The sequence below is a fragment of the Schistocerca piceifrons genome, chromosome 9, assembly GCF_021461385.2.
Source record: "Schistocerca piceifrons isolate TAMUIC-IGC-003096 chromosome 9, iqSchPice1.1, whole genome shotgun sequence".
Lineage (NCBI taxonomy): Eukaryota > Metazoa > Arthropoda > Insecta > Orthoptera > Acrididae > Schistocerca > Schistocerca piceifrons.
In genome coordinates this window covers 207,650,918-207,678,377 of record NC_060146.1, presented here as the reverse complement: position 1 = coordinate 207,678,377, position 27,460 = coordinate 207,650,918, and the positions used below count along the sequence as shown (strand labels likewise).

Here is a 27,460-nt window from a genome sequence, read left to right as displayed (position 1 = left end):
TAAGCAGGTAGGTGTCAAAAAAATATTTTCGCATTTTGAGGAATCCCAAATAAGACCGACCCGCTTCCAGCAAAAAATGTGTTGCATCACTTATTGAACGTCGCTTGTACAACGGCAACAAAAGCAGAACGAGTGTTTTATTTTACCTGAAACGTTCAGCTGGCAACTTCTGGTCAGGGAAAACGTTTGCAATCGTGGCTTACTCCCTTTTAAGTAGCTGCGATATCTGGAGTTTTATCTGTCTAACTATAGGTTATTTAGTTACCATTACTTGATAGGCACACCGTGTGCCTACCTCTAACACCGTTAGTTTGAATAATTAACTGTCTAATATATTACCGTTTATCAGGTAGCAAGAAACACGCTGGGCAAGCTCCAAAGCTTGCTTTTACCTTGGATAAAATTAGTGCTAATCGTAGTGGGACCGCGAAGGAGGGCGGCCATTCCACGCACGTACAGCTCCACCAAGCTTCATTACATCTTTCAGGCACACTCCTATTTCGCTCAACTTTCCTTCCCTACGTTTCATTCCATACAATTCATTACGTATATCCACCTAGCAAACAGATTACTGCATTTCGCTCTATACGAGTTCATTCGTTAAGCTCCAGATATAAAAGCAGTGAGACAACTACTAAAGAAAATGCGTTTCTGCATCTACATCTATACTCTGCAAGTCTGGAGACTAATCTAGTACTTCCATCACATGACCGCCTGCATTAATCTATTCGCCAACGCGAATGGTGCCTGAGAAGAACTGTTGTCGCTAAAAGTCTGTGTGGGACATAATTTCCCTGATTATCCCGTCGTGACTGCATCACGAGAGACATATTGGGGAGAGAAATACGTTCCCCGACTCTTATTGAATAGTACAGTATCAGAGTTTCAATAGCACACCTCACCGTGAAGCACAGTGCGTGTCTCATAGAGTGTGTCACTGGAGTTGATTAAGCATCTGTATAATGCTCTCGCACCGCCTAAGCGATACCGTGACGAAGCGTGCCGCTCTTCGTTGGGTCTTTTCCATTTCTATTAATCCATTCTGGTAAGGGTCCCGGATCGATGAGCAGTAATGAAGAATCAGATAGAGTGAGCTGTAATGATAGTCCACCAGAGCCGCTGTATACACTGAAGCGCCAAAGAAACTGGTATAGTTGCGCGTATTCAAACACAGAGATAGGTAATCAGGCAGAATACGGCGCTGCAGTCGGCAACGCCTATATAACACAACAGTTGTCTGGCTCAGTTGTTAGATCGGTTACAATGGCAGGTTATCAAGATGTAAGTGAGTTTGAACGTGGTGCACAAGCGATGGGACACAGCATCTCCGAGGTAACGATGAAGTGGAGATTTTCCCGTACGACTATTTCACGACTGTACCGTGAATATCAGCGATCCGGTAAAACATCAAATCTCTGTCATCGCTACGGCCGGAAAAAGATCCTGCTAAAACGGGACCAACGACCACTGAAGAGAATCATTAAAGGCGACAGAAATGCAAATTGCTGCAGATTTCAATACTGGGCCATGAACATTTGTATTTGGTGGCTACATCAACCTACTGTCGATACGTTGGCGAAAATAAATATTTAAGCCAGTGGTAGGTAGAAAGCATCGTCAGGAATTGTATTAAATGCTTTCTCCCAAAACTTGCTCAACGTGTAAATAATAGCAGAAACATACTTGTCCTCTTACTAACAAATAATCCTTAACAAATAGGAACCATTATGGCAGATACAGAGATTGATGACCACAAGGTCATTGCAGCGAGCCTGATCAACGTAACATCGGAATCCACCAAAAACAAATGCAAAATATATTTATTTTAAAAAAGCAGATAAAGAACTGCTTGACATCCTCCCAACTGGCTATGTAAGTGTAGGAAGATGTGGCTTACATTCAAAGAAGTAATATCTGAGGCAACTGAGACATTCATACCGAATCAATTAATAAAAGATGGCAGTGGTACACAATACATGTCAAAACACTGTTGCAGAAGCAAAGGAAAAAAAGCATGTCAAATTTAAAAGAACACAAAATCTCCAAGATTTGCGGTGATTTACTGAAGCTCGAAACTTAGTGTGAAGTTCAATGTGAAATGTTTGTAATGGCTTCCACAACAAAGCTCTGTCTCGAAATCGGATAGAAAATCCACAGATATTCGGGTCGTATGTAAAGTACACCGGCGGCAAGATGCAATCAATACCTTCACTGAACAGTATCGACGGTAATATTAGAATTGACAACACCACTAAAGCGGAGTCATTAAACACAGTTTTCCAAAATTACTTCATGGGAAAAGTCGAAGTAAATATTTCAGAATTCGAACCGAGAACAAGTGCCAACATCAATAACTTTGCAGTAGATATCCTCATTGTAGCGAAGCAGCTACAGAGCTTAATAAAGGGAAGTCTTCCGGTCCAGATAGCGCGCCGATAAGGTTTCTGTCACTGGTGCAATAGCTCCTCGCGTAACAACCATATATCCCTTCCAAACCACTGGAAAGCTGCACAGGTCACACTAATACTCAAGGAAGAAGAATTACGGACCTATATCACTAACGTCGTTTTGGAGTAGGATTTTGGAGCATACACTGTGTTGGAACATTATGAATTACCTTGGAGATAATTGCGCATTGACAAACAGTAAGGATTCAGAATATATCGTTCTTGTGAAATACAACTAGCTCTTTAATTAAGTGATGTAGTGAGCGCTACCGACAGGGTATCTCAAATTAATTCCAGCTTTCCAAAAGACTTTTGACACAGTTCCTCACAACAGTTCTAATGAAATTACGTGCCTACGGACTCTCGTCTCAGGTGTGCTACCGGATTCGTGATTTGTGTCATAAAGGACACAGTACGATGTTCCGACACTTCAGCGGGTCATACACAGTTTCGTTATGAAGGCAGGCATGTCGAACATATCATAACGTAAATCCGTATGTATGTTGTGACCTTTGCATGTTGAACCATGTATATGCAAGCCGTAGTTTCTAACTAATTTACGTTTTTTTTGTGTAGTTCAATGATTGTCACCTTGTACAACACAAGACATCTGTTGACTTACTCCGCTTCCAGCTGACATCACAACTTCGAAGTCTCACAGCTGTTGGCCCTTTCCATCTACGTGGTTTTGGTCATGGTCGAAGCCGGTAGCAGTATATAAAAATGTTTAAAAAATAGCAGCTCTGGTGGACCATCACTTCAGTACACTGCATAGAGGATACTTGATTATTACTCATCCATCCGAGACACGTACCAGGATTAATAGACATGGGTAAGATGCGACGAAGAGCAACGCGTCCAGCCACGGGATCGCTTAGCTGGCGAGAGAGTGTTATAGAGACGCATAACAAATTCCAGCGGCAGACACTGTATTAGACGCGGTGTGCATGACGAAGAGTTCTGCTATTGAAATTCTGATTAAGAGTCGGGTAATATATTGCTCTCTCCCACATATCTCTGGAGAAGCGATCACGAGGAGACAATCAGAGAAATTAGGTCTCATACGGAGTTGGGGGGAAGAAATGAAAGAGGAAGCCGCCTTGTAGAATTTTGCACAGAGCATAACTTAATCATAGCTAACGGTTCAAGAATCATCAAAGAAGGTTGTATACCTGGAAGAATCCTGGAGATACTAAAAGGTATCAGATAGATTACATAATGGTAAGACAGAGATTTAGGAACCAGGTTTTAAATTGTAAGACATTTCCTGGGGCAGATGTGGACTCTGACCACAATCTATTGGTTATGAACTGCAGATTGAAACTGAAGAAACTGCAAAAAGGCGGGAATTTAAGGAGATGGGACCTGGATAAACTGAAAGAACCAGAGGTTGTACAGAGTTTCAGGGAAAGCATAAGGGAACAATTGACAGGAATGGGGGAAAGAAATACAGTAGAAGAAGAATGGGTAGCTCTAAGGGATGAAGTAGTGAAGGCAGCAGACGATCAAGTAGGTAAAAAGACGAGGGCTAATAGAAATCCTTGGGTAACAGAAGAAATATTGAATTTAATTGATGAAAGGAGAAAATATAAAAATGCAGTAAATGAAGCAGGCAAAAAGGAATACATACGTCTCAAAAATGAGTTCGACAGGAAGTGCAAAATGTATAAGCAGGGATGGCTAGAGGACAAATGTAAGGATGTAGAGGCTTGTCTCACTAGGGGTAAGAGAGATACTGCCTACAGGAAAATTAAAGAGACCTTTGGAGAGAAGAGAACCACTTGTATGAATATCAAGAGCTCAGATGGCAACCCAGTTCTAAGCAAAGAAGGGAAGGCAGAAAGGTGGAAGGAGTATATAGAGGGTTTATACAAGGGCGATGTACTTGAGGACAATATTATGGAAATGGAAGAGGATGTAGATGAAGATGAAATGGGAGATAAGATACTGCGTGAAGAGTTTGACAGAGCACTGAAAGACCTGAGTCGAAACAAGGCCCCGGGAGTAGACAACATTCCATTAGAACTACTGATGGCCTTGGGAGAGCCAGTCATGACAAAACTCTACCATCTGGTGAGCAAGATGTATGAGACAGGCGAAATACCCTCAGTCTTCAAGAAGAATATAATAATTCCAATCCCAAAGAAAGCAGGTGTTGACAGATGTGAAAATTACCGAACTATCAGTTTAATAAGTCACAGCTGCAAAATACTAACGCGAATTCTTTACAGACGAATGGAAAAACTGGTAGAAGCGGACCTCGAGGAAGATCAGTTTGGATTCCGTAGAAATGTTGGAACACGTGAGGCAATACTAACCTTACGACTTATCTTAGAAGAAAGATTAAGAAAAGGCAAACCTACGTTTCTAGCATTTGTAGACTTAGAGAAAGCTTTTGACAACGTTAACTGGAATACTCTCTTTCAAATTCTGAAGGTGGCAGGGGTAAAATACAGGGAGCGAAAGGCTATTTACAATTTGTACAGAAACCAGATGGCAATTATAAGAGTCGAGGGGCATGAAATGGAAGCAGTGGTTGGGAAAGGAGTGAGACAGGGTTGTAGCCTCTCCCCGATGTTATTCAATCTGTATATTGAGCAAACAGTAAAGGAAACAAAAGAAAAATTCGGATATTAAAATCCATGGAGAAGAAATAAAAACTTTGAGGTTTGCCGATGACATTGTAATTCTGTCAGAGACAGCAAAGGACTTGGAAGAGCAGTTGAACGGAATGGACAGTGTCTTGAAAGGGGGATATAAGATGAACATCACCAAAAGCAAAACGAGGATAATGGAATGTAGTCAAATTAAAATCGGGTGATGCTGAGGGGATTAGATTAGGAAATGAGACACTTAAAGTAGTAAAGGAGTTTTGCTATTTAGGGAGTAAAATAACTGATGATGGTCGAGGTAGAGAGGATATAAAATGTAGACTGGCAATGGCAAGGGAATCGTTTTTGAAGAAGAGAAATTTGTTAACATCGAGTATAGATTTAAGTGTCAGGAAGTCGTTTCTGAAAGTATTTGTATGGAGTGTAGCCATGTATGTAAGTGAAACATGGACGATAACCAGTTTGGACAGGAAGAGAACAGAAGCTTTCGAAATGTGGTGCTACAGAAGAATGCTGAAGATAAGGTGGGTAGATCACGTAACTAATGAGGAGGTATTGAATAGGATTGGGGAGAAGAGAAGTTTGTGGCACAACTTGACTAGAAGAAGGGATCGGTTGGTAGGACATGTTTTGAGGCATCAAGGGATCACAAATTTAGCATTGGAGGGCAGCGTGGAGGGTAAAAATCGTAGAGAGAGACCAAGAGATCAATACACTAAGCAGATTCAGAAGGATGTAGGTTGCAGTAGGTACTGGGAGATGAAGAAGCTTGCACAGGATAGAGTTGCATGGAGAGCAGCATCAAACCAGTCTCAGGACTGAAGACCACAACAACAACAACGGAGTTTTAGCGACAACAGTACTTCGCGAGTGGAACATTGAAGGAGTGCATATGAAGGGCTTATTTTAACACTGGTACAAGTCCATCGCCTCCACTTTTCTGTCTATAATGCTTCTGCAATTAATGAGCCAAACAAACAGAAAGAAAGGTTCACCTCTAGCAAGAAGCCATATGCTTGAATACTTCTGGTATCTCAACTGCAAATTTTTCAGCGCTCATTTAACTTGAGGACTCTGTATCTCAATATGAACAAAAATGGACTTGCACCACTATTGAAATAAGCCCTTCATATGATGGTAGTACTAGTTCACCCTCCGCCAGCCCGAGTCGGCTTGTGGAGATTAAATGCAGCTGCAGAAAAGCATATTCTTTATAGTGGTCTCACTGCTGTCGTATCTAGAGCTTAACGAATGAACTCGTATAGACTGAAATTTAATCACCAGTTTAGTAGGTGGATACGCGTAACGAACTGTACGGAATGAAACGCAGGGAAGAAAATTTGTGCGAAAGAGGAGTGTCTCTGAAAGAAGTACTGAAGCTTGGCGAAGTTCTACGTGCGTGGATAGGTCGCCCTCCTTCGCCGTCTCATGAATCCACCTCTGCTACCAACACTAATTATTTCCACCGTGGTAGCTAGCTTTGGTGCCTGCCCGACCGTTTTTTTCTGGCTGATAAACGGTAATATCTTAGACAGTAAATCATCCAAACTAATAGTGTTGGAGGTAGGCACACGGTGTGTCAACCAATTAGTTGTAACCGCACAACATATGCTTGGACATTTTACGAAATACGATAGTCTTACGTTGACGTCAAAAAACTTATCTGCAGTTGAAACTCCAGATATCGCAGCTACTTAAAAGGGGTGAAGCCTCGCTTGCCAATGTTATTCCGCACCAGACATCGTCAGCGGAACGTTGCAGGTAACTTAAAGCACTCGTTCTGCGTTTGTTACCATGGTAAGAGCGGCGTTCAAAAAGTAGTGCAACACATTTTTTCCTGAAAGCAGGTTGGTTTTATTCGCGATTCCAATGCAGCATATTATTCCACACCCTTTTGGCTGTAAAACTCTACTTTTCAACGCTATCTCCGTTCAGTGCGACGGCCTCACGCCATCTTACTGTCAAGGCCCGTACGCCCTCATAGCACCACTGTACTGGTCGACGTCGGAGCAAACGCCTCGCTGCATCAGAAACCACCTCGTCATCCGCATACTGCATCCCGCGGCGTGTATCCTTCATTGGGCCCAGCAGGTGGGAGTCGGAAGGTGCGACGAGGAGGAACAGTCCAATGAAGTGCGCAGACCCGGGCGAGGACTCGCGTTGTCATGGGAGAGGTGGTTTCCATGTTTGTGGCGAAGAAAGCGCTGAAGTCGTTTCTTCAATATCCTGAGGGTAGCGCAATACACCTCCTAGTTGGTCGTTGCACCATGAGGGAAAACACCAAACAGAATAACCCTTCAGAGTCCCACATAACTGTCACCATCACTTTACCAGCTGAGGGTGTGCTTTGAACTTTTTCTTCAGAGAAGGGACGGTGTGGCACCAGTCCACAGATTGCCGTTTTGTTTCCAGTTCGAAGTGATGAACCCTTTTTTCAGTGCCTGTGTCGATGTTGGACAAAAAATTGTCACAGTCAGCTTGGTAACGCGCAAGCAATTCCGTACAAATGGTCCTTCGTTGCTCTTTACGGTCTTCTACATCTATATCTACATGGGTACTGTGCAAATCACATTAAAGGGGGGTAGGACGTGAAACGAGACGACTTGGAGCAGGAGAGGCACCACAGGACATTTTAATTTCTTCTGTGTGTACTTTTACAAATAAATTCGTAAAACTTTGTCAGCATGACCAGAAAGGATTCGGGATTCAAATGGTTCAAATGGCTCTGAGCACTATGGGACTTAACTGCTGTGGTCATCAGTCCACTAGAACTTAGAACTACATAAACCTAACTAACCTAAGGAGATCACACACATCCATGCCCGAGGCAGGATTCGAACCTGCGACCGTAGCGGTCTCGCGGCTCCAGGCTGTAGCGCCTAGAACCGCACGGCCACTCCGGCCGGCGTTTCGGGATTCATACTCATAGCAGAGGAAGTTCAAAAAAAATAACAAAACAAACTTTTTATACATGTGAAATTTCATCATTTTTTTCACTTGGTATTGGCTGCATTTGTTGCTGTAGGTACACTTTTCTTCATGAGTAAGAGAGACTCTTCGATGAATTTTGCACAGCATACAAACCATACTTACAGGCGTATGAAACTCTAGAATTTCCCAAATATGTTAAAAACTGTGGTAAAAATTGACATAATTAACTATAAAATTCGAGTTTTCTGTAAACACGAAGTTCAAAACGTAACAGCCCATTCATTTTTCGGTAGATTAAATAAATTCTAGTGTTTCATACACCTGTAAGTATGGTTTGTAAGCTGTGCAAAATTCATCGAGGAATCTCTCTTACTTATGAAGAAAAGTGTACCTATAGCGACAAATGCAGCCAACAGTAAGTGAAAAAAATCATGAAATTTCACCTTTAAAAAATATTATTTTTTGCGTTTCTGAACTGCCACTGCTATGAGTGTGAATCCTGAATCCTTCCTGGTCATGCTGACAGAGTTTTATGAATTTATTTGTAAAAGTATAGACAGTGCAAATCAAAATGTCCTGTAGTGACTCTCCTTCTCGAAGTCGGCCCGTTTGACGTCCTACACCCCCTAAAGCGCCTGGCAGAGGGTTCATCGAACCACCTTCACAATCCTCTCTTATTCCAATCTAGTATAGCGCGCGGTAAGAATGTACACCTTTGTCTTCCCTTATTTTATCTTGGTGATCGTTCCTCCCTACGTAAGTCGGTGTCAACAAAATATTTTCGCATTCGGAGGAGAAAGTTGTTGATTGGAATTTCTCGAGAAGATTCCGTTGCAACGAGAAACGCCTTTTTTTTTAGTGATGTGCATCCAAAATCCTGTATCATTTCAGTGACACTCTCTCCCTTATTTCGCGATAATACAAAACGCGCTGCCTTTCTTTGAACTTTTTAGATGTACTCCGTCAGTCCTATCTGGTAAGGATGACACACCGTGCAGCAGTATTCTAAAAGTGGACGGACAAGCGTAGTGTAGGCAGTCTCCTTGTTAGGTCTGTTACAGTTTCTAAGTGCCCTGCCAATAAAACGCCTTCCCCACAACATTTTCTGTGTATTCCTTCCAATTTAAATTGTTCGTAATTGTAATACCTAGGTATTTAGTTAAATTTACGGCTTTTAGATTAGACTGATTTATCCTGTAACCGAAGTTTAACGCGTTCCTTTTAGCACTCGTGTGGATGACCTCACACTTTTCGTTATTTAAGGTCAACTGCCACTTTTCGCATCATTCCGATATTTCTTCTAAATCGTTTTGCAGTTTGTTTTGATCTTCTGATGACTTTATTAATCAATAAACGACAGCGTCATCTGCAAACAACCGAAGACGGCTGCTCAAATTGTCTCCCAAATCGTTGATATAGATAAGGAATAGCAAAGGGCCTATAACACTACCATGGGGAACGCCAGAAATCACTTCTGTTTTGCTCGATGACTTTCCGTCAATTACTACGAACTGTGACCTCTCTGTTAAATGGCGAGGAACTCAGCGGGTCCACACCTTTGAGTACCGCAACTGGTGGACGAGCACTACCAACGGAGGGGTCGATCATCTCGAGTGAGAGTGTCCTCACGTCCCAACACCGCAGGAGTCACAGCTGTGAGCGGCCGGCCGGGACGCGGGAGATCGGACAGGTTTGCGCACCCTTGTCGTGATGACGACAGGCATCCCGCCCGACGACTCACCGTGCTTTCGTTAACTGCCTCGTCACCGTAGCTCTTCTGCAAGCGCATATCAACATCTGCGATGCTCTTATTTTCCGCCAAAAGAAACTCAACGACAGCTCCCTACTTGGAACGAACCTGTGTTACAGACACCATTTAGGTATAGCGGCGCCACCTACCGCAATTTCATGAAACGATAGGGGTTGAAGTGGGCGTATTCGATGGAGTCCCACAACAAATTCCGCATTTTTTTCAACTGAAATTGGCCGAGGAAAAAGATGTGTTGCAGTACTTATCAAACGCCACTCGTATTTGTTACTATTGTCCGCATCAAGATTATACTATGTTGATGTTGTGCAGTCTGAAGACTGATTAGCGGCAGCTCTCCACGATACGTTGTCCTGTGCAAATCCTCCACCTCTGCATACCTGTTTCAACCTCAATTCATTTTAACCTGCTTACACTATCGAGTATCGATCCCCCCTCTACCTCCCAAACTTCTCTCCATTACCAAATAAACCATTTGGACGCAGCACTCTCTCGTGGGTACACGAACTCGAGCTGGCGCTGTTTTGGAATACTGAAGACTACGGTGGCACTAAACGCCCGCCGCAGAGGCGCCTTCACACACACACACACACATACTAGCTGTTGTGGGTTGGCAAGAGAGCCAACCCGGTATACTAGAGGAAGCCGAAAGGCACGCGTTTTAGGTCACGCAGGCTGGCGTGAGGTCTGGAACAGGTCAAGGAAATTAGACTTTAGCAAAAAACGTACGTTGCTGCTGGAATACTTAACTTTAATCCATAAATGGTGAACATCGCTCTTGATGGTACATTATTCATAATCTCAAAAGTAACTGGCAATGGCACCTTGCTAGGTCGTAGCAAATGACGTAGCTGAAGGCTATGCTAACTATCGTCTCGGCAAATGAGAGCGTATTTTGTCAGTGAACCATCGCTAGCAAAGTCGGCTGTACAACTGGGGCGAGTGCTAGGAAGTGTCTCTAGACCTGCCGTGTGGCGGCGCTCGGTCTGCAATCACTGATAGTGGCGACAGGCGGGTCCGACGTATACTACTGGACCGCGGCCGATTTAAAGGCTACCACCTAGCAAGTGTGGTGTCTGGCGGTGACACCACACTAGCAGTAATCGTGTCGCTGGCCAGCCGCGCAGAACAGCGCTGTTTTTCAGTTCGCGTCGTTACGACGAGGAACATACGTATTTTCGGCCCGCAGTTGGCAATGGTTGATATGTTGGACATCCTAGTGAGGGATTCCTGTGCCAAATTCGGTCCAATTGGAGCGCTAGATCATCAAAATCCAGAGCTGGTTGGGGGGACCCCGCCCATAACGCTCCAAATGTTCTCAAATGAGGAGAGAATCAGCTACCTTGCTGGCCAATGTAAGGTTTCGCAAGCAGGAAGACAAGCATTGGAAACTCTCGCCATATGCGGGCGGCATTACCTTGCTGAAATCTAAGTCCAGGATGGCTTGCATGAAGGGCAACCAACTGGGCATAGATAATCGTCGACGTACCGCTGTGCCGTAAGGGCGCTGAGGACGAAACCCAAAGAGGTCCTGCTGTGAAAAGAAGTGTGCACCCCCCAGACAATCATTCCTGGTCGTCAAGCTATACAGCGGGCGACAGTCATGTTGGTATCCAACCGCTTTCCGGGTCTTCTCCACAAACGTCTTCGGTCTGGAACCTCACTGGCTGGACTACATGTGTCTTCAGTGATGAGCCTCGCCTCGAACTGAGCCCCAATGACCAGCAAAGACGTATCTGCAGACACCCCAGGTGGCGTCTGGTCACCAGCCTGAGTGTCGCCCGCCATATGGCCAGGTGATCAGAGTGATGGCCCGGGGTGGCACTTCTTCTCACGGCAGGAACCCTTCGGTCGTCATCTGCGGCACCGTTACACCACAGCGGTACGCCGACGATATTCTATACCCCATTTTGTTGTCCTTCATGGCGAGCCATCCCGGGCTTACATATCAGCAAGATATGCCCCCAGCAGATGACAACATTTTAAAAAGATTGCATTTTAAAAGCTTGTGTTCGTGCTTGCCAAACCCTACCTCCGCCAGGAATGCCTCTGGATCTCTTTTCAATTACCATATGTGTACTAAAGCGATATTGGTTTGCTCACTTTGTGAAGCTCTTTTTCTTGAATGAATTGTCGATTTTTTTGGAAACTGTGATCACTTGTTTGCCTGAACATGTACATCACATCTGCTGATTTCCGGCCCATTCGGATAACTATTTCATGGTGCGTCGTTTTCGTTTTGTTTTGGAATGTGTTAAAAATTGCTCAAATGGCTCTGAGCACTATGGTACTTAACATCTGAGGTCATCAGTCCCCAAGAACTTAAAACTACTTAAACCTAACTAACCTAAGGACATCACACACATCCATCCCCGAGGCAGGATTCGATCCTGCGACCGTAGCGGTCGCACGGTTCCAGACCGAAGCGCCTAGAACCGCTCGGTCACACCAGCCGGTGCAATGTGTTATAATGTGTTTTTAAGGAATAAAGTGGTGAGGGTTAACTAGTCGCTATTCGTATATTTCTGTACCTCAAAGACCCACCGCCTATGTAATCCTGACAGGCAGATGGGAGGTCCTCAGCTGAGGACACAAAACTCGTAACCTCGAGATGTGTCCTTCAACCTATCTTTCGGTTTAGGCAAGTTGTACACTAAGCATCTGTTCTCCCTAATTCGATTCAGTACCTCCTCGTCGATTTTCAGATCTATCCACCTACTCGTCAGCATTCTTCTGTTATATTACATTTTACAAGCTTCTATTCCCCCTTATGTTTATTGTTTACTAGCTGACCTGGCGAACTGTGTTCCGCCTTAAAGCCAATAAACAATCAGATTTTGGATGTTAACTTCAATTTTTTATTAGGAAATACAAATAAAAAATTAAGTATTTTAATGATGTCGGATTAAATCCTCGTTCTTCGATACTGTCTGCCCCAAATGTGGTCATTTGGAAACAACTATTGTATTTTTTGGTGTTTGCAAGAAAATGACGTGATTCGGGTGTTCCGCCACAAAGCAATGAAAGCAGTGGCTCAAGTGGCGCAGTCAATAATGGCAGTTTCACTTTCCCACTATGGCAGCACAATCCGTGCGTTTCTCCGGAAAACTTCAATGCGCCACAATACTCGCAAACAACGTCCATCGGCCCAATGCAAACGCAAGAATGTAAGCAGTAATCAGTGCTGCAATCGTATCTAAACGCTGCTCGATTCAAATCATCACGTGATAAATCTCTTCTTGTGCGTCGAAAATTATCTACATGTTGATCTCTGTTGTTCGCTCGGCGATTTCGCATTGACAACCGAGCCGCTTCACGGGCTGCCTCGCCTTGCTCTTATGATTGAGAAGCACGAAGCCGAGATATACTAACGCGGCGTTCTTCACGTGCAATTTGTTGTTCTTCTTCAGTCGTTTCATTCGCAATGTTTTGTATCCTTCTTGCATTACGGCTTTGTCGAGAAATATTCGATCGTCTTGGTCGCAGCATTGCTAATGATGATTCAAAGAAAATACAAATTATTTCTTTAAATTTTTAATTAATTATGTATACTGATACTTAACCATAGACGTTTAGCTGTCATTTGCGTTTTGTTATTCCATATTAGATGCGTTTTTGTTATACCACGTTTTATAGTGACGTTTAGCTGACATTTGCATTTTGTTATTCCATGCCAGATGTGTTTTTGTTATACCACGTTTTATAGCGACGGACGGGATAAAAAGTATCCTATGTCCGTCTCCTGGTTCTATGCTACCTCTCCACCAATTTTCAGCCAAATCGGTCCAGCCGTTCTTGAGTTATAAATAGTGTAACTAAAACAACTTTCTTTTGTTCATATTTCAGTTCCATCTAATGCTACACTTCAGACAAATACTTTCAGAATAAAATTCCTACACACAAATTCATATTCACTGTCTAAATACTTCACTTATTCAGTAACTTTCTCTTGCTGTTGGCACTGTTGATTTTATGTGCTCTCTATTTTGGCTACCGTACTGCGCTGGTGTGCAAGACTTAAGGGCGAAATTAACCTTCGCATGATCCGTCACTGTCAAGTAGCATAGCTTGATCAAACCTGGACCATACATGTGAAGAAGTGCTTCAGTATAGTATAGAAGGTAACTGAAGGAAATCTTGCGGTTCTAGGCGCTGCAGTCCGGAACCGCGGGACAGCTACGGTCGCAGGTTCGAATCCTGCCTCGGGCATGGATGTGTGTGATGTCCTTAGGTTAGTTAGGTTTAAGTAGTTCTAAGTTCTAGGGGACTGATGACCTAAGATGTTAAGTCCCATAGTGCTCAGAGCCATTTGTAACTGAAGGAAATACACAGTGGGACGAACAGAAACGACATTTTTATTCAAAGATAATAACTGCACCGAAGTCACCACAGCTAAAGACGGTCCTCTTGAGATTACAAAAGGCTTTACTTGGCCAGGGGTAGACCACAAAAATGAAGCAACTACATCGGTAGCGGAGTACATGGAAGGTTTTTAGGCTATGCAGCAGAATGTTCACAGCACATAGTTTCGCTTGTGAGTTGCAGCCAGTTGCCAATAACAAGAAGCGACTTGTGATTTATTTACTGTGTACATTTCAGTCTAAAATCTTAAATTTCTTGTACAACTGTGTTTGTAGTAGCCACAGTTTCACGTTTTATGAACTGTGTAGCGTATATTTCCGCTGTTTGTTTTACGATTGGCGTCTGTTTTCGTGTCAGCAGTTAGTTTCAGGTGCAGAACTCGTGAGTTGGATAGTGGCTCCCATCTAGGCAGAAGCATTTCCTTTGTAAGTCTTGTGTTTTAAATTAAAAGTTCATTCAGTGGTCCTCTGACCTGAGTATAGATAGGGACTGTGATTTCTGTGTTCAGATGCAAGCAGAGTTGAGGATCCTTGACTCACAGCTCCAGTTGGTGCTGGCTTCGATCGCCCAGTTTGACACCGTTCCCAACAGGCATCACTGTGGGTGGCTGGACGTGGAAATGCAGGCTACGTCCAGCACGACCCTCATGTCGCTCAATTCTATTGTCACCACCGCCGAATACTGCACACATTAATGATGACCACTCACCCTTGGTTGAGTGAGTGGGTGGGGGGGGGGGGGGGGGTGATATTTCAAGATGAGGCAGGCAGTGAATGACTTTTTGGGGATCGAACTGAAGGACTTCTTCAGTTCGTTTGAAAAACAGGTTTCTGGGGCTGCCTTTGGCTGACAAAGATCCTGGGCCAGCTGCGATCGCTCGCCCTGTTCCAGAGAAAGCGTCTCAGCCTACAGGATACCAGCATTCACTGAGGGCAGCTTTACTGGTGTTTCTAGTGTCAAGTGCATAATAGGGCTCTCAGGTATATGGCTGCTGAGGAGTCGAAGGAATCCGGCATGCACTCTGTTTGTGCATACCGGGATGAGTCAGAACGAGTGCTTTGGGATGCCACGAAGAGCACAGGGAGCGGCCAGCTGCAGGTGGTTGCTCATGTCGGTACTAACGATGTGTGTCGCTTTGGATCATAACAGATTCCCCTTCTGATTTCGGCCGGCTAGCTGAAGAGTGCCGGTCTTGGCTGAGAGACGAAGCAGAGCTCACCATCTGTAGCGTCGTCAACACGACTGACTGCGAGCCTCTGGCACACAGCCAAGTGGAGGCTCTGGAGAGGCTCAGTCGGTTCAGTGACCGCGAAGGCTGCTGACTCCTCATCTGCGCCGTAGGGCGGTGGTGTTGTGGTTCAAAATGGTTCAAATGGCTCTGAGTACTATGGGACTCAACATCTGAGGTCATCAGTCCTGTAGAACTTAGAACTACTTAAACCTAACTAACCTAAGGACACCACACACATCCATGCCTGAGGCAGGATTCGAACCTGCGGCCGTAGCTGTCCCGCGGTTCCAGACTGAAGAGCCTAGAACCGCTCGGCCACGCCGGCCGGCGATGGTGTCTTGGGTTCCGCTTGATAGCAGGAGACAGCCACTCGAGTAGCGAGGGCTATATGGAGAGTACTGGGCGGTTTTTTAGGTTAGGGGGTCTCGGAAAACTACAGGAAGGGCGTCAGTCTAGAAGGGTGCAGGGCAAACAGAGGAAAGGAGACATAAAAACAATCGATACTGTGAATTAGACATAAAGTGCGAAACGAGTCGTGATCATATTGTGGCATTTTACTTTACAGATCCGTCATGATCAAACAAACTTTTACACTTCACTATTACCGGCTAGTGCCATCTTCAGACCTGTTACAAAACAAAAACGGGGTGTAACCACCTAAGGTCAGTTTGCTGGAGCTAAAATCTATAAAAGACCTGGTGCTACAGAAGAAAATAAAATAGTCTTTACAACGGTGCATACCAGCCATGCATATCATAAAATTATGCTGACACAGGTATCAACGTCAAATTATACATGTACGTACATAGCAAGTGCTGGTGATGATCTGGATTCGTCTGGTATTTATACAATAACCGAGGCCAGCAGAGAGTACTCTGGCTAGGGCACATGAGTAACAAGTATCTCAAATTTAATAGTTAAAATGCAGTATGCGTCGTCATTAATTAAAATTATTTCATATGGCAAATACAGCATCTGACAATAAAACATGGACCGATATACAACATGTGGAATTAGGTCCGACTTAAAAATCCACATAAAAGGTGCAAATAGTAATAATGGGAAGTTCCTAGCCTGGCAAAGTGAAACACACAATTGTGTAAAAGCCAATATAAAATGTTTAAACATAAAATCACATCCGTAAATGGAGACCTTCCAGCACGAAAAAAACAATTAAACCATAATCATGAGCGTAAAGACAGTGACTGACTATTAATTAAAATCTCGATAACCGATAACACATCCGGAGTGGGACCTCGGTGCCTCGTGGCTTCTTCGTGTGAGGTTCTTGTTTTCTGGTGGCCGCACTAGCGGACGAAGGGCCCGCCTCCTCGCCGCTACTGGCCGGCGCACACGACCGCGTGCCGAACTGCTGAAACCAGCAGGTTTCTGAAAAAAAAAAAGTATTTTGGTTAAACTCAGCAGTAATTCCGATTGCCGTTTTCTGCGAACATAAATCTCCATTTCCTCGAGTAGTTTCAGTGATTGCCCCTTTGGTGCCCTACGAAACACTTTCGTATTATTGTCTATTTTTCTTGCCCAATGTTTTCTCTACCACAAATGTATACCGAAAGCGCTCTTGTTTTGGTTACACGTATGCTCTCTAAAACGTGTGTTGAAACTTCTTCCTGTCTGGCCGATATAAAACTTGTCACAGTCTTGGTAGTTTATCTTATAGACACTAGATTCTAAATATTTGTTACTGTTGTTGCCAGCTTTGTGGCGTAACCTACAACCAATTGTACTTTCCGTTTGAAATCCAATTTTCACCTTCGTTTTTCTGCAATCCGTGCAATTCCGTCGAAAAGTGCACCATTGTATGACATAGCAACAGACTTCTTGTCCTCTGGTTCTATCGTCTCCTTCTTGTCACGTATTTTTGACTTAAGTTTATTACAAAGATTCATTGCATCACGGTCCTTATACCCCTTTGCCTTGCCTACTTGTCTAACCACATTTAATTCTTCTACTTCGTCGTTAGGGGTGAGTCGTAGTTTTAGCATCCTGTTGCTCATGGCTCTGAAGTATGCCCACTTATGCTTCGTAGGGTGACGTCATTTCACATTTATAATCGTGTCAGTATCCGTCGTCTTTCTAAATATGCTTATCTTATGCCTTTCATCCCTTTTTGTTTACCTATCATCCAAAATACTTATACTTCCTTCTTTTACCAGTTCCGTTGAGAAGTTAATTTTTTCGTGTATCCCATCCATTCTTTCTGCTACCTTGCGTTATCTCCTTTCTCACGCAGTGGGCAACAGTTTGTCGCTAGCTTTAGCTGAGATCATAAACGAGCTAGAAACTAAGTTTTTTGAACAAAATCCTGACGTCTGTGAAAAAATTGTCTATTATAGACCTTATGTACACGACATTATATTACTGTACAAAGATGTCGTACGTATATATATATATATATATATATATATATATATATATATATATATATATATATATATATATATATATATATATATACGTGACCAAACGTATCCAGACATCCGGACACCTGGCTGAAATGGACTTACAAGTTCGTGGCGCCCTCCATCATCGGTAATGCTGGAATCCAAAATGGTGTTGGCCCACCCTTGACTACAGCTTCCACTTTCGCAGGCACACGTCCAATCAGGTGCTGATAGGTTTCTTGGGGAATGGCAGCCCATTCTTCACGGAGTGCTGCACTGAGGAGACATATCGATGTCGGTCGGTGAAGCCTGGCACGAAGTCGGCGTTCCAAAACATTGCAAAGCTGTTCTATAGGATTCAGGTAAGGACTCTATGCAGGCCGGTCCATTCATTACTGGGATGTTATTGTCGCGTAACCACTCCGTCACAGGCCATGCATTATGAACAGGTCCTCGATTGAGTTGAAAGATGCAATCGCCATCCCCGAATTGCTCTTCAACAGTGGGAAGGAAGAAGGTGGTGAAAACATCAATGTAGGCCTGTGCTGAGATAGTGCCTAGCAAGACAACAAGGGGTTCAAATTCCCTCCATGAAAAACACTACCACACCGTAACACCACCGCCTCCGAATTTTACTGCCGGCCGGAGTGGCCGAGTGGTTAAAGGCGCTACAGTCTGGAACCGCACGACCGCTACGGTCGCAGGTTTGAATCCTGCCTCAGGCATGGATGTGTGTGATGTCCTTAGGTTAGTTAGGTTTAAGTAGTTCTAAGTTCTAGGGGACTTATGACCACAGCAGTTGAGTCCCATAGTGCTCAGAGCCATTTGAACCATTTTTTCCGAATTTTAGTGTTGGCACTACACGCGCTGACAGTCGACAGTCACCGGGCGTTCGCCGTACCCACACCCTGCTATCGGATCGCCACATTGTTTACCGTGATTCGTCACTCCACACAACGTTTTTCCACTGTTTAATAGTCGAATGTTTGCGCTCCTTACACCAAACGAGGCGTCGTTTGGCATTTAGCGGCGTGATGTGTGGCTTATGAGCAGCCGCTCGATCATGAAATCCAAGTTTTCTTACCTCCCGCCTAACTGTCATAGTATTTGCAGTGGATCCTGATGCAATTTGGAATTCCTGTCGGATGGTCTGGATAGATGTCTGCCTACTACACGTTACGATCCTGTTCAACTGTCGGCGGTCTCAGTCAGTCAAGAGACGAGGTCGGCCTGTACGCTTTTGTGCTGTGTGTGTCCCTTCACCATTCCACTTCACTATCACATCGGAAACAGTGGACCTATGGATGTTCAGCAGTGTGGAAATATCGCGTACAGACGTATGACACAAGTGACACCCAATCACCTGACCACGTTCGAAGTCTGTGAGTTCCGCGGAGCGCCCCATTGTGCTCTCTCACCATGTCTAATGACTACTGAAGTCGCTGATATGGAGTACCTGGGAGCAGGTGGCAGCACAATGCACCTAATATGAAAAACGTATGTTTTTGGACGTGTGCGGATACTTTTGATCACATAGTGTGTGTATATATATATATATATATATATATATATATATATATATATATATATATTTTCCGATGAATACTTTGGGAAAAGAGCCGTTGCATTGGATTCCCACAAGTTTACTGGCGCAGGCGTGGATTGGCCTCTGTATTCACCAAATCCGACTTCTTGTGACTACTTTTGTGGTGGATATTGAATTACTCTGTCCACCAGAACCGTTCTACCACGCGGGTCGAAAAAAATGGTTCAAATGTCTCTGAGCACTATGGGACTTAACTGCTGAGGTCATCAGTCGCCTAGAACTTAGAACTAATTAAACCTAACTGACCTAAGGACATCACACACATCCATGCCCGAGGCAGGATTCGAACCTGAGACCGTAACGGTCACACGGTTCCAGACGGAAGCGCGTAGAACCGCACGGCCACACAGGCCGGCCACGCAGGTCGAACTTGATGCACAGACCATCTGTGTGGCAGCGAAATCCGTTTCCTCTGCTGTGAGCTGTGAACATTTTGAAGAGATTGTGAGGTGATTGCAAAGGACGATTTCATTCACGCATACTGATATGGGCTTTACAGCATACATCACCATCTTTTAGCACCTATTGCGTCTACTACTCGTACAATTTAAAAAGCTTCGAAAATAAATACAGGGTGTATAAAAAAGAATCATCCTATTTGGTTGGTCTATATTTCTGAAACAAATAAACATATCCAATAAAATGGAACTTCGAAACAATTTATAAAGCTTCGACGATAAATACAGGGAGTATCACAAAGAATCATCCCATTTGGCAATCTGTATTTCTGAAACTAATAAACATATACAATGAGTTTTGTTTTTTGATAAATGGGAAGCTCAAAAAGTTTTTTTTTTTTTTTCATACCTTTTCATAGGTGTTCAGTATGACACCCCTTGAGATGCACGGCATATGTCAATGCGGTATTCAAACTGTTCCCACACTGCAACGACCTGTATTGTGTTACAGCTTCCACAGCTGCTGTTATTTGATGTCTCAGTTCATTGTTGTTGGTAACGGAGGCCCATAACCAGAGTCTTTTATAAACCCCTACAAGAAATAATCACATACAGTCAGGTCCGGTGACCTTGGAGGACAGTAATGTAAGGTTTCAATCATTTTCAATCACATGGTGTCCGCCCCTCGTAGCTGAGTGATACCGGCACGGTAGCTCAGCGTGTTCGGTCAGAGAGCTGGGTGGCCTCTGTAATAAAAAACTGAGCACAAGGATCAACAAACGAACTTTAACGGATGTCATGTGATGTCCGCAACGACCCAATAGAACGATCAAGAACGAACAAAATTAAGAAAAAAAAAAGTGGTCAGCGTGCCGGAATGTCATACCTAACGGCCCGTGTTCGATTCTCGGCTGGGTCGGAAATTTTCTTCGCTCAGGGACTGGGTGTTGTGTTGTCCTTTTAATCATAATTTCATCCCCATTGACAAGCAAGTCACCGAAGTGGCGTCAACTCGACAGACTTGCACCAGGCGAACGGTCAACCCGACTGGAGGCCCTAGCCAAACGGCATTTCCATTTTATCATTTGGTCCATTGCGACCGGTCCATCGCTCGCTGATCCTTTGATTTAAAAATTCCTACACTTCCAGATGCCAGTGTGGCGGTGCCCCATCCTGTTGGTAAATGAAGTCGTTCGCATCAGTCTCTGACTGTGGAAAAAAAAGTTCTCAACCATATCGAGATATGTGCTTCCTGTAACAGTGTTCTCGGCAAAGAAAAATGTACCGTACACCTTTTTCCTGTGAATTTACACAAACCACAGTAAATTTTGGAGAGTCCCTCTCAAATTGTACAACCTCATGTGGTTCTGTACTATATATTCTCACGTTATGACTGGTCACCTTTCCATTTAAATGGAATGTTATCTCCTCACTAAACAGCAAGCGTCGAAGAAAACTGTCATCCTCCATCTTGCCAAGAATGAAATTACAGAACTCCACCTTCACGAACAGCTTGCAGTAGCTGAATTTTGTACGGTTTCATGTGTAAACGTCGACGAAACACACGCCAGACGGATAACGGGGACATGTTGAGCTGTAGAACTGCACGGCGAACGGATCTGTGCTGTCTCCTTGTGAAACTGTGGCGGATGCGTTCGAAGTCTGTGTCAGCTCTTGGGGACGATCCGGCGATTTGCCTTTGCACAAACAATATGTTCATGCCATCGTGTAATGCTCTGTGCTGTAGGAGCATCCACATCATTATGATTATTATGTAGTATTCTGCCTAGTGGCAGGTCCATGTCTTCGTACAGAGAATTTTTGATTCCACTGTTCCCTGTCTTCACCTTCTTCCTTCAGTCTGTTGTATCTCCTTCCAGCTTTCATGTCGTCCAGATGTTAAATTCCTCTTCTTCCTCGTCCTGCGTTTCCTCTGAGTTTCTCTTCGATGACATCTTGTATGAGTCCCTCGTGTCTAAGTACATGTCCAATCCAGTTGGCCTTTCTCTGAAGAGTTTTACGCATAATACTTCTCTTCTCTCCTACTCGTCGCAGTGCATTATCATTTTTTATGCGATCTGTCCACTTGATCATTTCCATTCTCCTCCAGCACCACGTTTCAAAGCTCTCTAAGTATTTTTTCTTCTTCTTTCTCATGGTCCATGTCTCTGCTCCATACAGTGCAATGCTCCAAATGTAGCACTTTATCAGTTTTTTCCTCAATGCCAACCTCAACTTGTTGGTCAGCAGAGTCCTCTTCTTGTTGAAAGCAGCTTTTGCCATGGCGATTCTTGCTCGGATTTCGTTGGTGCAATCGGCATCCATTGTGATAAAACTTCCCAGGTACTTTAACTGATTCACATTTTCCAGTTCCCGATTGTCTACAGTTATCTCCAAGTATTTCTCACATTTTGATACGTGCATCACTTTTGATTTTTCGATGTCGATTTCCATGCCGTATTTTCTTCCCGTTTCCAAAACATTGTTCATCATGTGTTGCAGCTGTCTCTGATTTTTGGCGAGCATTACCAGGTCGTCTGTATACTTGACGGTGTTGATGGGACGTCCTCCTACTTTGAAGTTTCCGCATCCTTTCAGCGCTTCTCACATTTTGATACGTGCATCACTTTTGATTTTTCGATGTCGATTTCCATGCCGTATTTTCTTCCCGTTTCCAAAAAATTGTTCATCATGTGTTGCAGCTGTCTCTGATTTTTGGCGAGCATTACCAGGTCGTCTGTATACTTGACGGTGTTGATGGGACGTCCTCCTACTTTGAAGTTTCCGCATCCTTTCAGCGCTTCTCACATTTTGATACGTGCATCACTTTTGATTTTTCGATGTCGATTTCCATGCCGTATTTTCTTCCCGTTTCCAAAAAATTGTTCATCATGTGTTGCAGCTGTCTCTGATTTTTGGCGAGCATTACCAGGTCGTCTGTATACTTGACGGTGTTGATGGGACGTCCTCCTACTTTGAAGTTTCCGCATCCTTTCAGCGCTTCTCTCGCCAGCATTTCTCCATACAGGTTAAAGAGACTTGGCGACAGACAACATCCTTGTCTCACTCCCCTTCCTATTTCCACAGTGTCTGCATAGCTCAAGCGTACCTTTACCCTTTGTCCCAGGTACAAGTTCCTTGTAAGTCTCCGATCTCTCCAGTTGACTCCTACTTCCTTAAGGATGTTGATCAATACATCCACACCATACCTAGTAGAAAGTCATGCTGAACAGTTATTATTGACCCGCACTGCGCAAAACCCAGAACACAAAACGCTTTCTGTTGTCCCGACACCAGAACTGAAGTGAGCACACACTGCCGCTACCTAGCAGGAACCGTGTGAAACTCGAGAGTTTGCTCTTTACAACAGTACGTCGTTCGCGCACATATCTCAAATAACATAATAGTTATGATTTTTTTAATCGGACGATTCTCTTTGATGCACCCTGTGTATCGTTTGTTGCCTATTTTCATGTTATTTAATTGTGCCGTGTTTGTTCTGACATCGTCCTGACGCCGCGGTGTGCCTGCAGCGATGCTGACGCTGTGGGTGATCCTCTCTGCCGCCATACTGCTGACCTGCCAGGCTCAGCACGAATGCGGGCCCAACGTGGTGCCGCTGTCGACAGTTCCCGGGAAACCCTGCAGACTCCGCGTCACCAGGGGTGAGTCAGCCACGCGCTCGGCTAACAGCTATCTGTCTCGCAGCGTCCGCCGTAAGCGACGACGTAGCGAATTTTGTCACATCAAGCTGGGAACGTGTTTTATGTAGCGATGCTGTTAACCTCACTTTGGCAAGCCAAATATTGTGATGCTGGATTCTTTATGCTATCACTTTGATGATGATGATAATAATTGGTTTGTGGGGCGTTCAACTGCGTGGTTATCAGCGCCTGTACAAATTCCCAATCTTTTCATTGCCCAGTCTCGCCACTTTCCCGAATGGTGATAAAATGTTGAGGACAACACAAACCCCGAGAAAAATACTCGACTCGGCTGGGAATCGAACCTGGGGCCTCACGATCTAGAGGCGGCAACGCTAGCTACTAGACCACGAGCTGCAGACCTATCACTTTGAGAATTTCATTTACATAAATTACATTTACTTACTGGTAGCACTCCGCCTACGGGTGGTGAACAGAAATTTGGGAAAAACAAGAACACAACACAGTGCAATGTCTAATAAGGTGTAGGAAGACAGTTTGCATTCAAATTAGGTTCCAGTCGTCTCGGAATCAATAAACAAGACTCGAGACTGTTAGGGCATGGTCGATGTACAAAAGTGTCCCCTAAGGTTTCCGCTCCGGCTGTGGAAGACATCTTCAGAGGTAAATACGGATAAATCTTCCATAGCGCTGCGGCTTTACCAAAAGGGTGATCACGAAATAAGATTCACTAAGACGAGTGACATATCGAAAACATCGCATTATCATCCGCATATGTATAGAGAGGCTACTCGAATCTATGAACACCATAATAATTTTAACAGAAAAGAGGAAGGTGTTAAATTAGACAAAATTTGAACGTCAGCATTGCAACATAAGAATGACGACAGATTACTTTCAGTCGAGAATGTTGGCAATACTAGCGATAATCTCGTAGCTAACGTCACGTGACAGACTGTCGTGCCCTCTGAACTGCCCATATAATCGGTGCTCTCTCGGGTTCTCGAAACCTCCCCTCTCTTTGCCCCCTTCTCTCCCCCGAGTCCTTTTACATTTCCCTCCTCTGCGTCCTCTCATTCCCTCTCGCGTCTGCCCTTCTCCCCCTTTATTAGTCCTCTCCCTCCTTGGTTCCCCCCCCCCCTTTTCGTTTTTTCCTCTCCTCCCTCCTTGTTTTTCCCCCTCCTCCAGGTCCCCCCCCCCCCCATCTGCCTTTGGCTCGGGAGTGCCATATTTGTGCTTTTACAGTGTGTGTTTTTCCAGTGAGTGTTCCGTGTTGTGTCTTTTGGGAAGTGTAGCGAACAGCCATCATACTGTCGCTGGGTGTGATTTTTTTTATCTCTTGCGAACAGAAACCAGACTGTCGCTCTGTTTTTTCATGGTGTGTCTGCTATGTTACTTGTCTGATTCCTGTGTATTTTATCAACATTGCCAACCCCTTTTGCTTTCTGTTTTAACTTTCCGCATTTTTACGCCATTTTACACTTTAAGTCACCATTTTATCGCCTGTTTTTCCTTGTTTCTTTCTTCTTCCTTTTTTTAAAAAAAGTCTGTAGGCTGTAGAGCAGCGTACTAAGCTGCTGCCAGCCCGCCCCCTTGGGGGGAAGGGGGGAATTGAAAATCAATAAAGAAAAAAAAGGGTTCTCGTTGCAGTTAGCCATTTTACCTCTGAAGATGTCTCCTGCAGTCGGAAAGGAAACATGAGGAGAAAGGTTTGTACGTCGACGCGGACCTAATAGCCCGGAATTCTTACGCGATGTCAGCACCAGCCGTGTAAGCTTACACTGTGTATACACAAGATGAATGACCTAAAGCTTGCACCGCAAATATTACTGAAGTGGAAAGTTCTATTGATTGGCAGACAGGGGCTCGTATTGTTATCCAATAAACAGATCGTAATGACACTCAAAGAGTGCATTTTTGTTCAAACATACTCTTTTTTAAATGGAACAGGGTCTATTGACATTAGCTAATTAAAAGTAGGGTAAATTAGAATCTCAGTCGTGTTTTGTTGCACGATTCTAGTGCAAGTCGTTTACGAGATACCGTACTGTGAAAAGTTCCCACACAAAAACTTGTACGAGGGTAAGTCAACTATCAACCGCAAAGCAGTTATAAAATTTTATTGTCATCAAATAGGAAACTTAAAAGAACATCATTTTTCGACATAGTCTTCTTGCGATTCAACGCACTTGCTTCATCGTTGTACAAGCTTCCTGATGTCCTCAGAAAAGAAAGTTCTCGGGTGAGCTGCGAGCCAGGAGTGCACCGCTTCTTTCACTGCTTCGTCCGAGGCAAATCGACGGCCCTTTAATGCCTGTTTGAGTGGACCAAACAAGTGACAGTCAGAAGGGGCAAGATTGGGACTATATGGAAGATGATCCAGTACTTCAAATTTGAGTCTCTGGAGCGTTTCGGCAGTGTGGACAGCAGTATGTGGACGGACATTGTCGTGCAATAACACAACACCCTTTGACAGCAATCCTCAGCGTTCTCTTCGAATTGCAGACTTTAGCTTGGCAGTAAGCATCTCACTGTAGCGTACACTGTTTATTGTTGTGCCCCTTTCCCCATAATGTTCCAGTACTGGACCTTGTGCGTCCCAAAACGCCGTAAGCATCAGTTTTCCTGCTGACGATTGGGTCCTGATCTTTTTCTTGCACGGCGGATTTGGATGTTTCCCTTCCATACTCTGCTGTTTACTCTTCGGCTCGTAATGGTGGATCCGTGTTTCGTCACCAGTAATGATCCTGTCTAAGAAGTTGTCCCCTTCTTTACCGTAGCGATCCAATTGTTTTTGCAGATATCCAAGCAGGTTTCTTTATGAAACTGTGTGAGTTGTTTTGGGACCCATCTTGCACAAACTTTATGAAACCCAAGTCTGTTGAAGATGATTTCGTAGGCAGAACCATGACTAATTTGCAGACGTTGTGCCACTTTGTCAATAGTTAATCGTCTGTCTAAGAGAATCATTTTATGTGAACGCTCAATGGTTTCTTCATTCGTGTCGGTAAACGGTCGTCCGGCTCCTTCATCGTGCGTAACACTTGTGCGACCATTTCGGAATTTTTCAGTCTATTCGTAGACACTCGGTTTTGGCAAAACACTGTTCCCGTACTGTACCGAAAGTCTTGGATGAGTTTCGACCCCTGATACGCCTTCCGACCACAAAAAAACGGATCACTGAACGTTGCTCTTCTTTGGTGCAAATAGACAGCGGAGCAGCCATGATTAACAGCACGACAGCGATAACAAAATTAACCCTGCAGCTTGAAAATTGCAAAGATATAACAACAAATAAACAAAGCATGCGTCATCAACGTAAAACGACAGTACTACCAATATAAACAATAATATAACTAAATTGCGGATAATAATTGACTTACCCTCGTACAGTACTGTGATAACACGCACTAAAGAACAACAAAAGTGCGTACACTAGTTATGTGGATTCTGACCAGTAACGAGACAACTGAGCATCACAGGTTGTGTTCAAAATGACCACCGGCAGCGGCAGTACACGCTTCCAGTTTGGTACGGAACGGCTGCTGCACACGTGGTAGCATTGTCCGAGCAGGCTGCAGTAACACGTCGTTGCATATCATCGGGTCTAGTTGTAGAGACCGCCTTTCAGCTTTCGCCGCAGAAAAAGTCTGCAGGTGTCAAACCAATGGAACGGGCTAGCCACGGTAAAGGTCCGCTGCATCCAATCCAAAAATTTGTAAACAATTCGTGAAGACACGCTGTAGTACTTTGCGCACTATAGGCTGGTCAGTCATCACGATGGTACCACAGGTTACTCCTGGTCTACAGAGGAACGTCTTCTAGCGTCTGTGGAAGACGGCTTGTTAGGAGGCCACGATACTAGTGCGTGTTCAGTGTTCCATCCAAGAAAAACTGGCCTATGAGGTGACGGTTCTCTAACCGCACCACACGTTTGCACTCCACGTGCGATGACGTTCCACCTGAAGAAACGAACGGGGACTGTCAACAGACCTATAGTGCAAGTTCTGGTCGTTTATCTGGCCATGATTGGTAAAT

General features: G+C 44.2%; 1 protein-coding gene across 1 annotated transcript in view; it reads left to right on the top strand.

Moving 5' to 3' along the window:
- Nucleotides 1–6,800: 6,800 nt before the first annotated feature.
- The window catches only part of LOC124717288 (peroxidase-like), a 128,115-nt gene continuing 107,455 nt past the window's right edge, over nt 6,801–27,460 (top strand). Inside the window, exons 1-2 of the mRNA XM_047244102.1 lie at nt 6,801–6,820; nt 23,291–23,422. Coding sequence (XP_047100058.1) covers nt 23,293–23,422 — 130 coding nt within the window. The 5' untranslated portion in view covers nt 6,801–6,820; nt 23,291–23,292. The remainder of the gene's footprint in view (nt 6,821–23,290; nt 23,423–27,460) is intronic.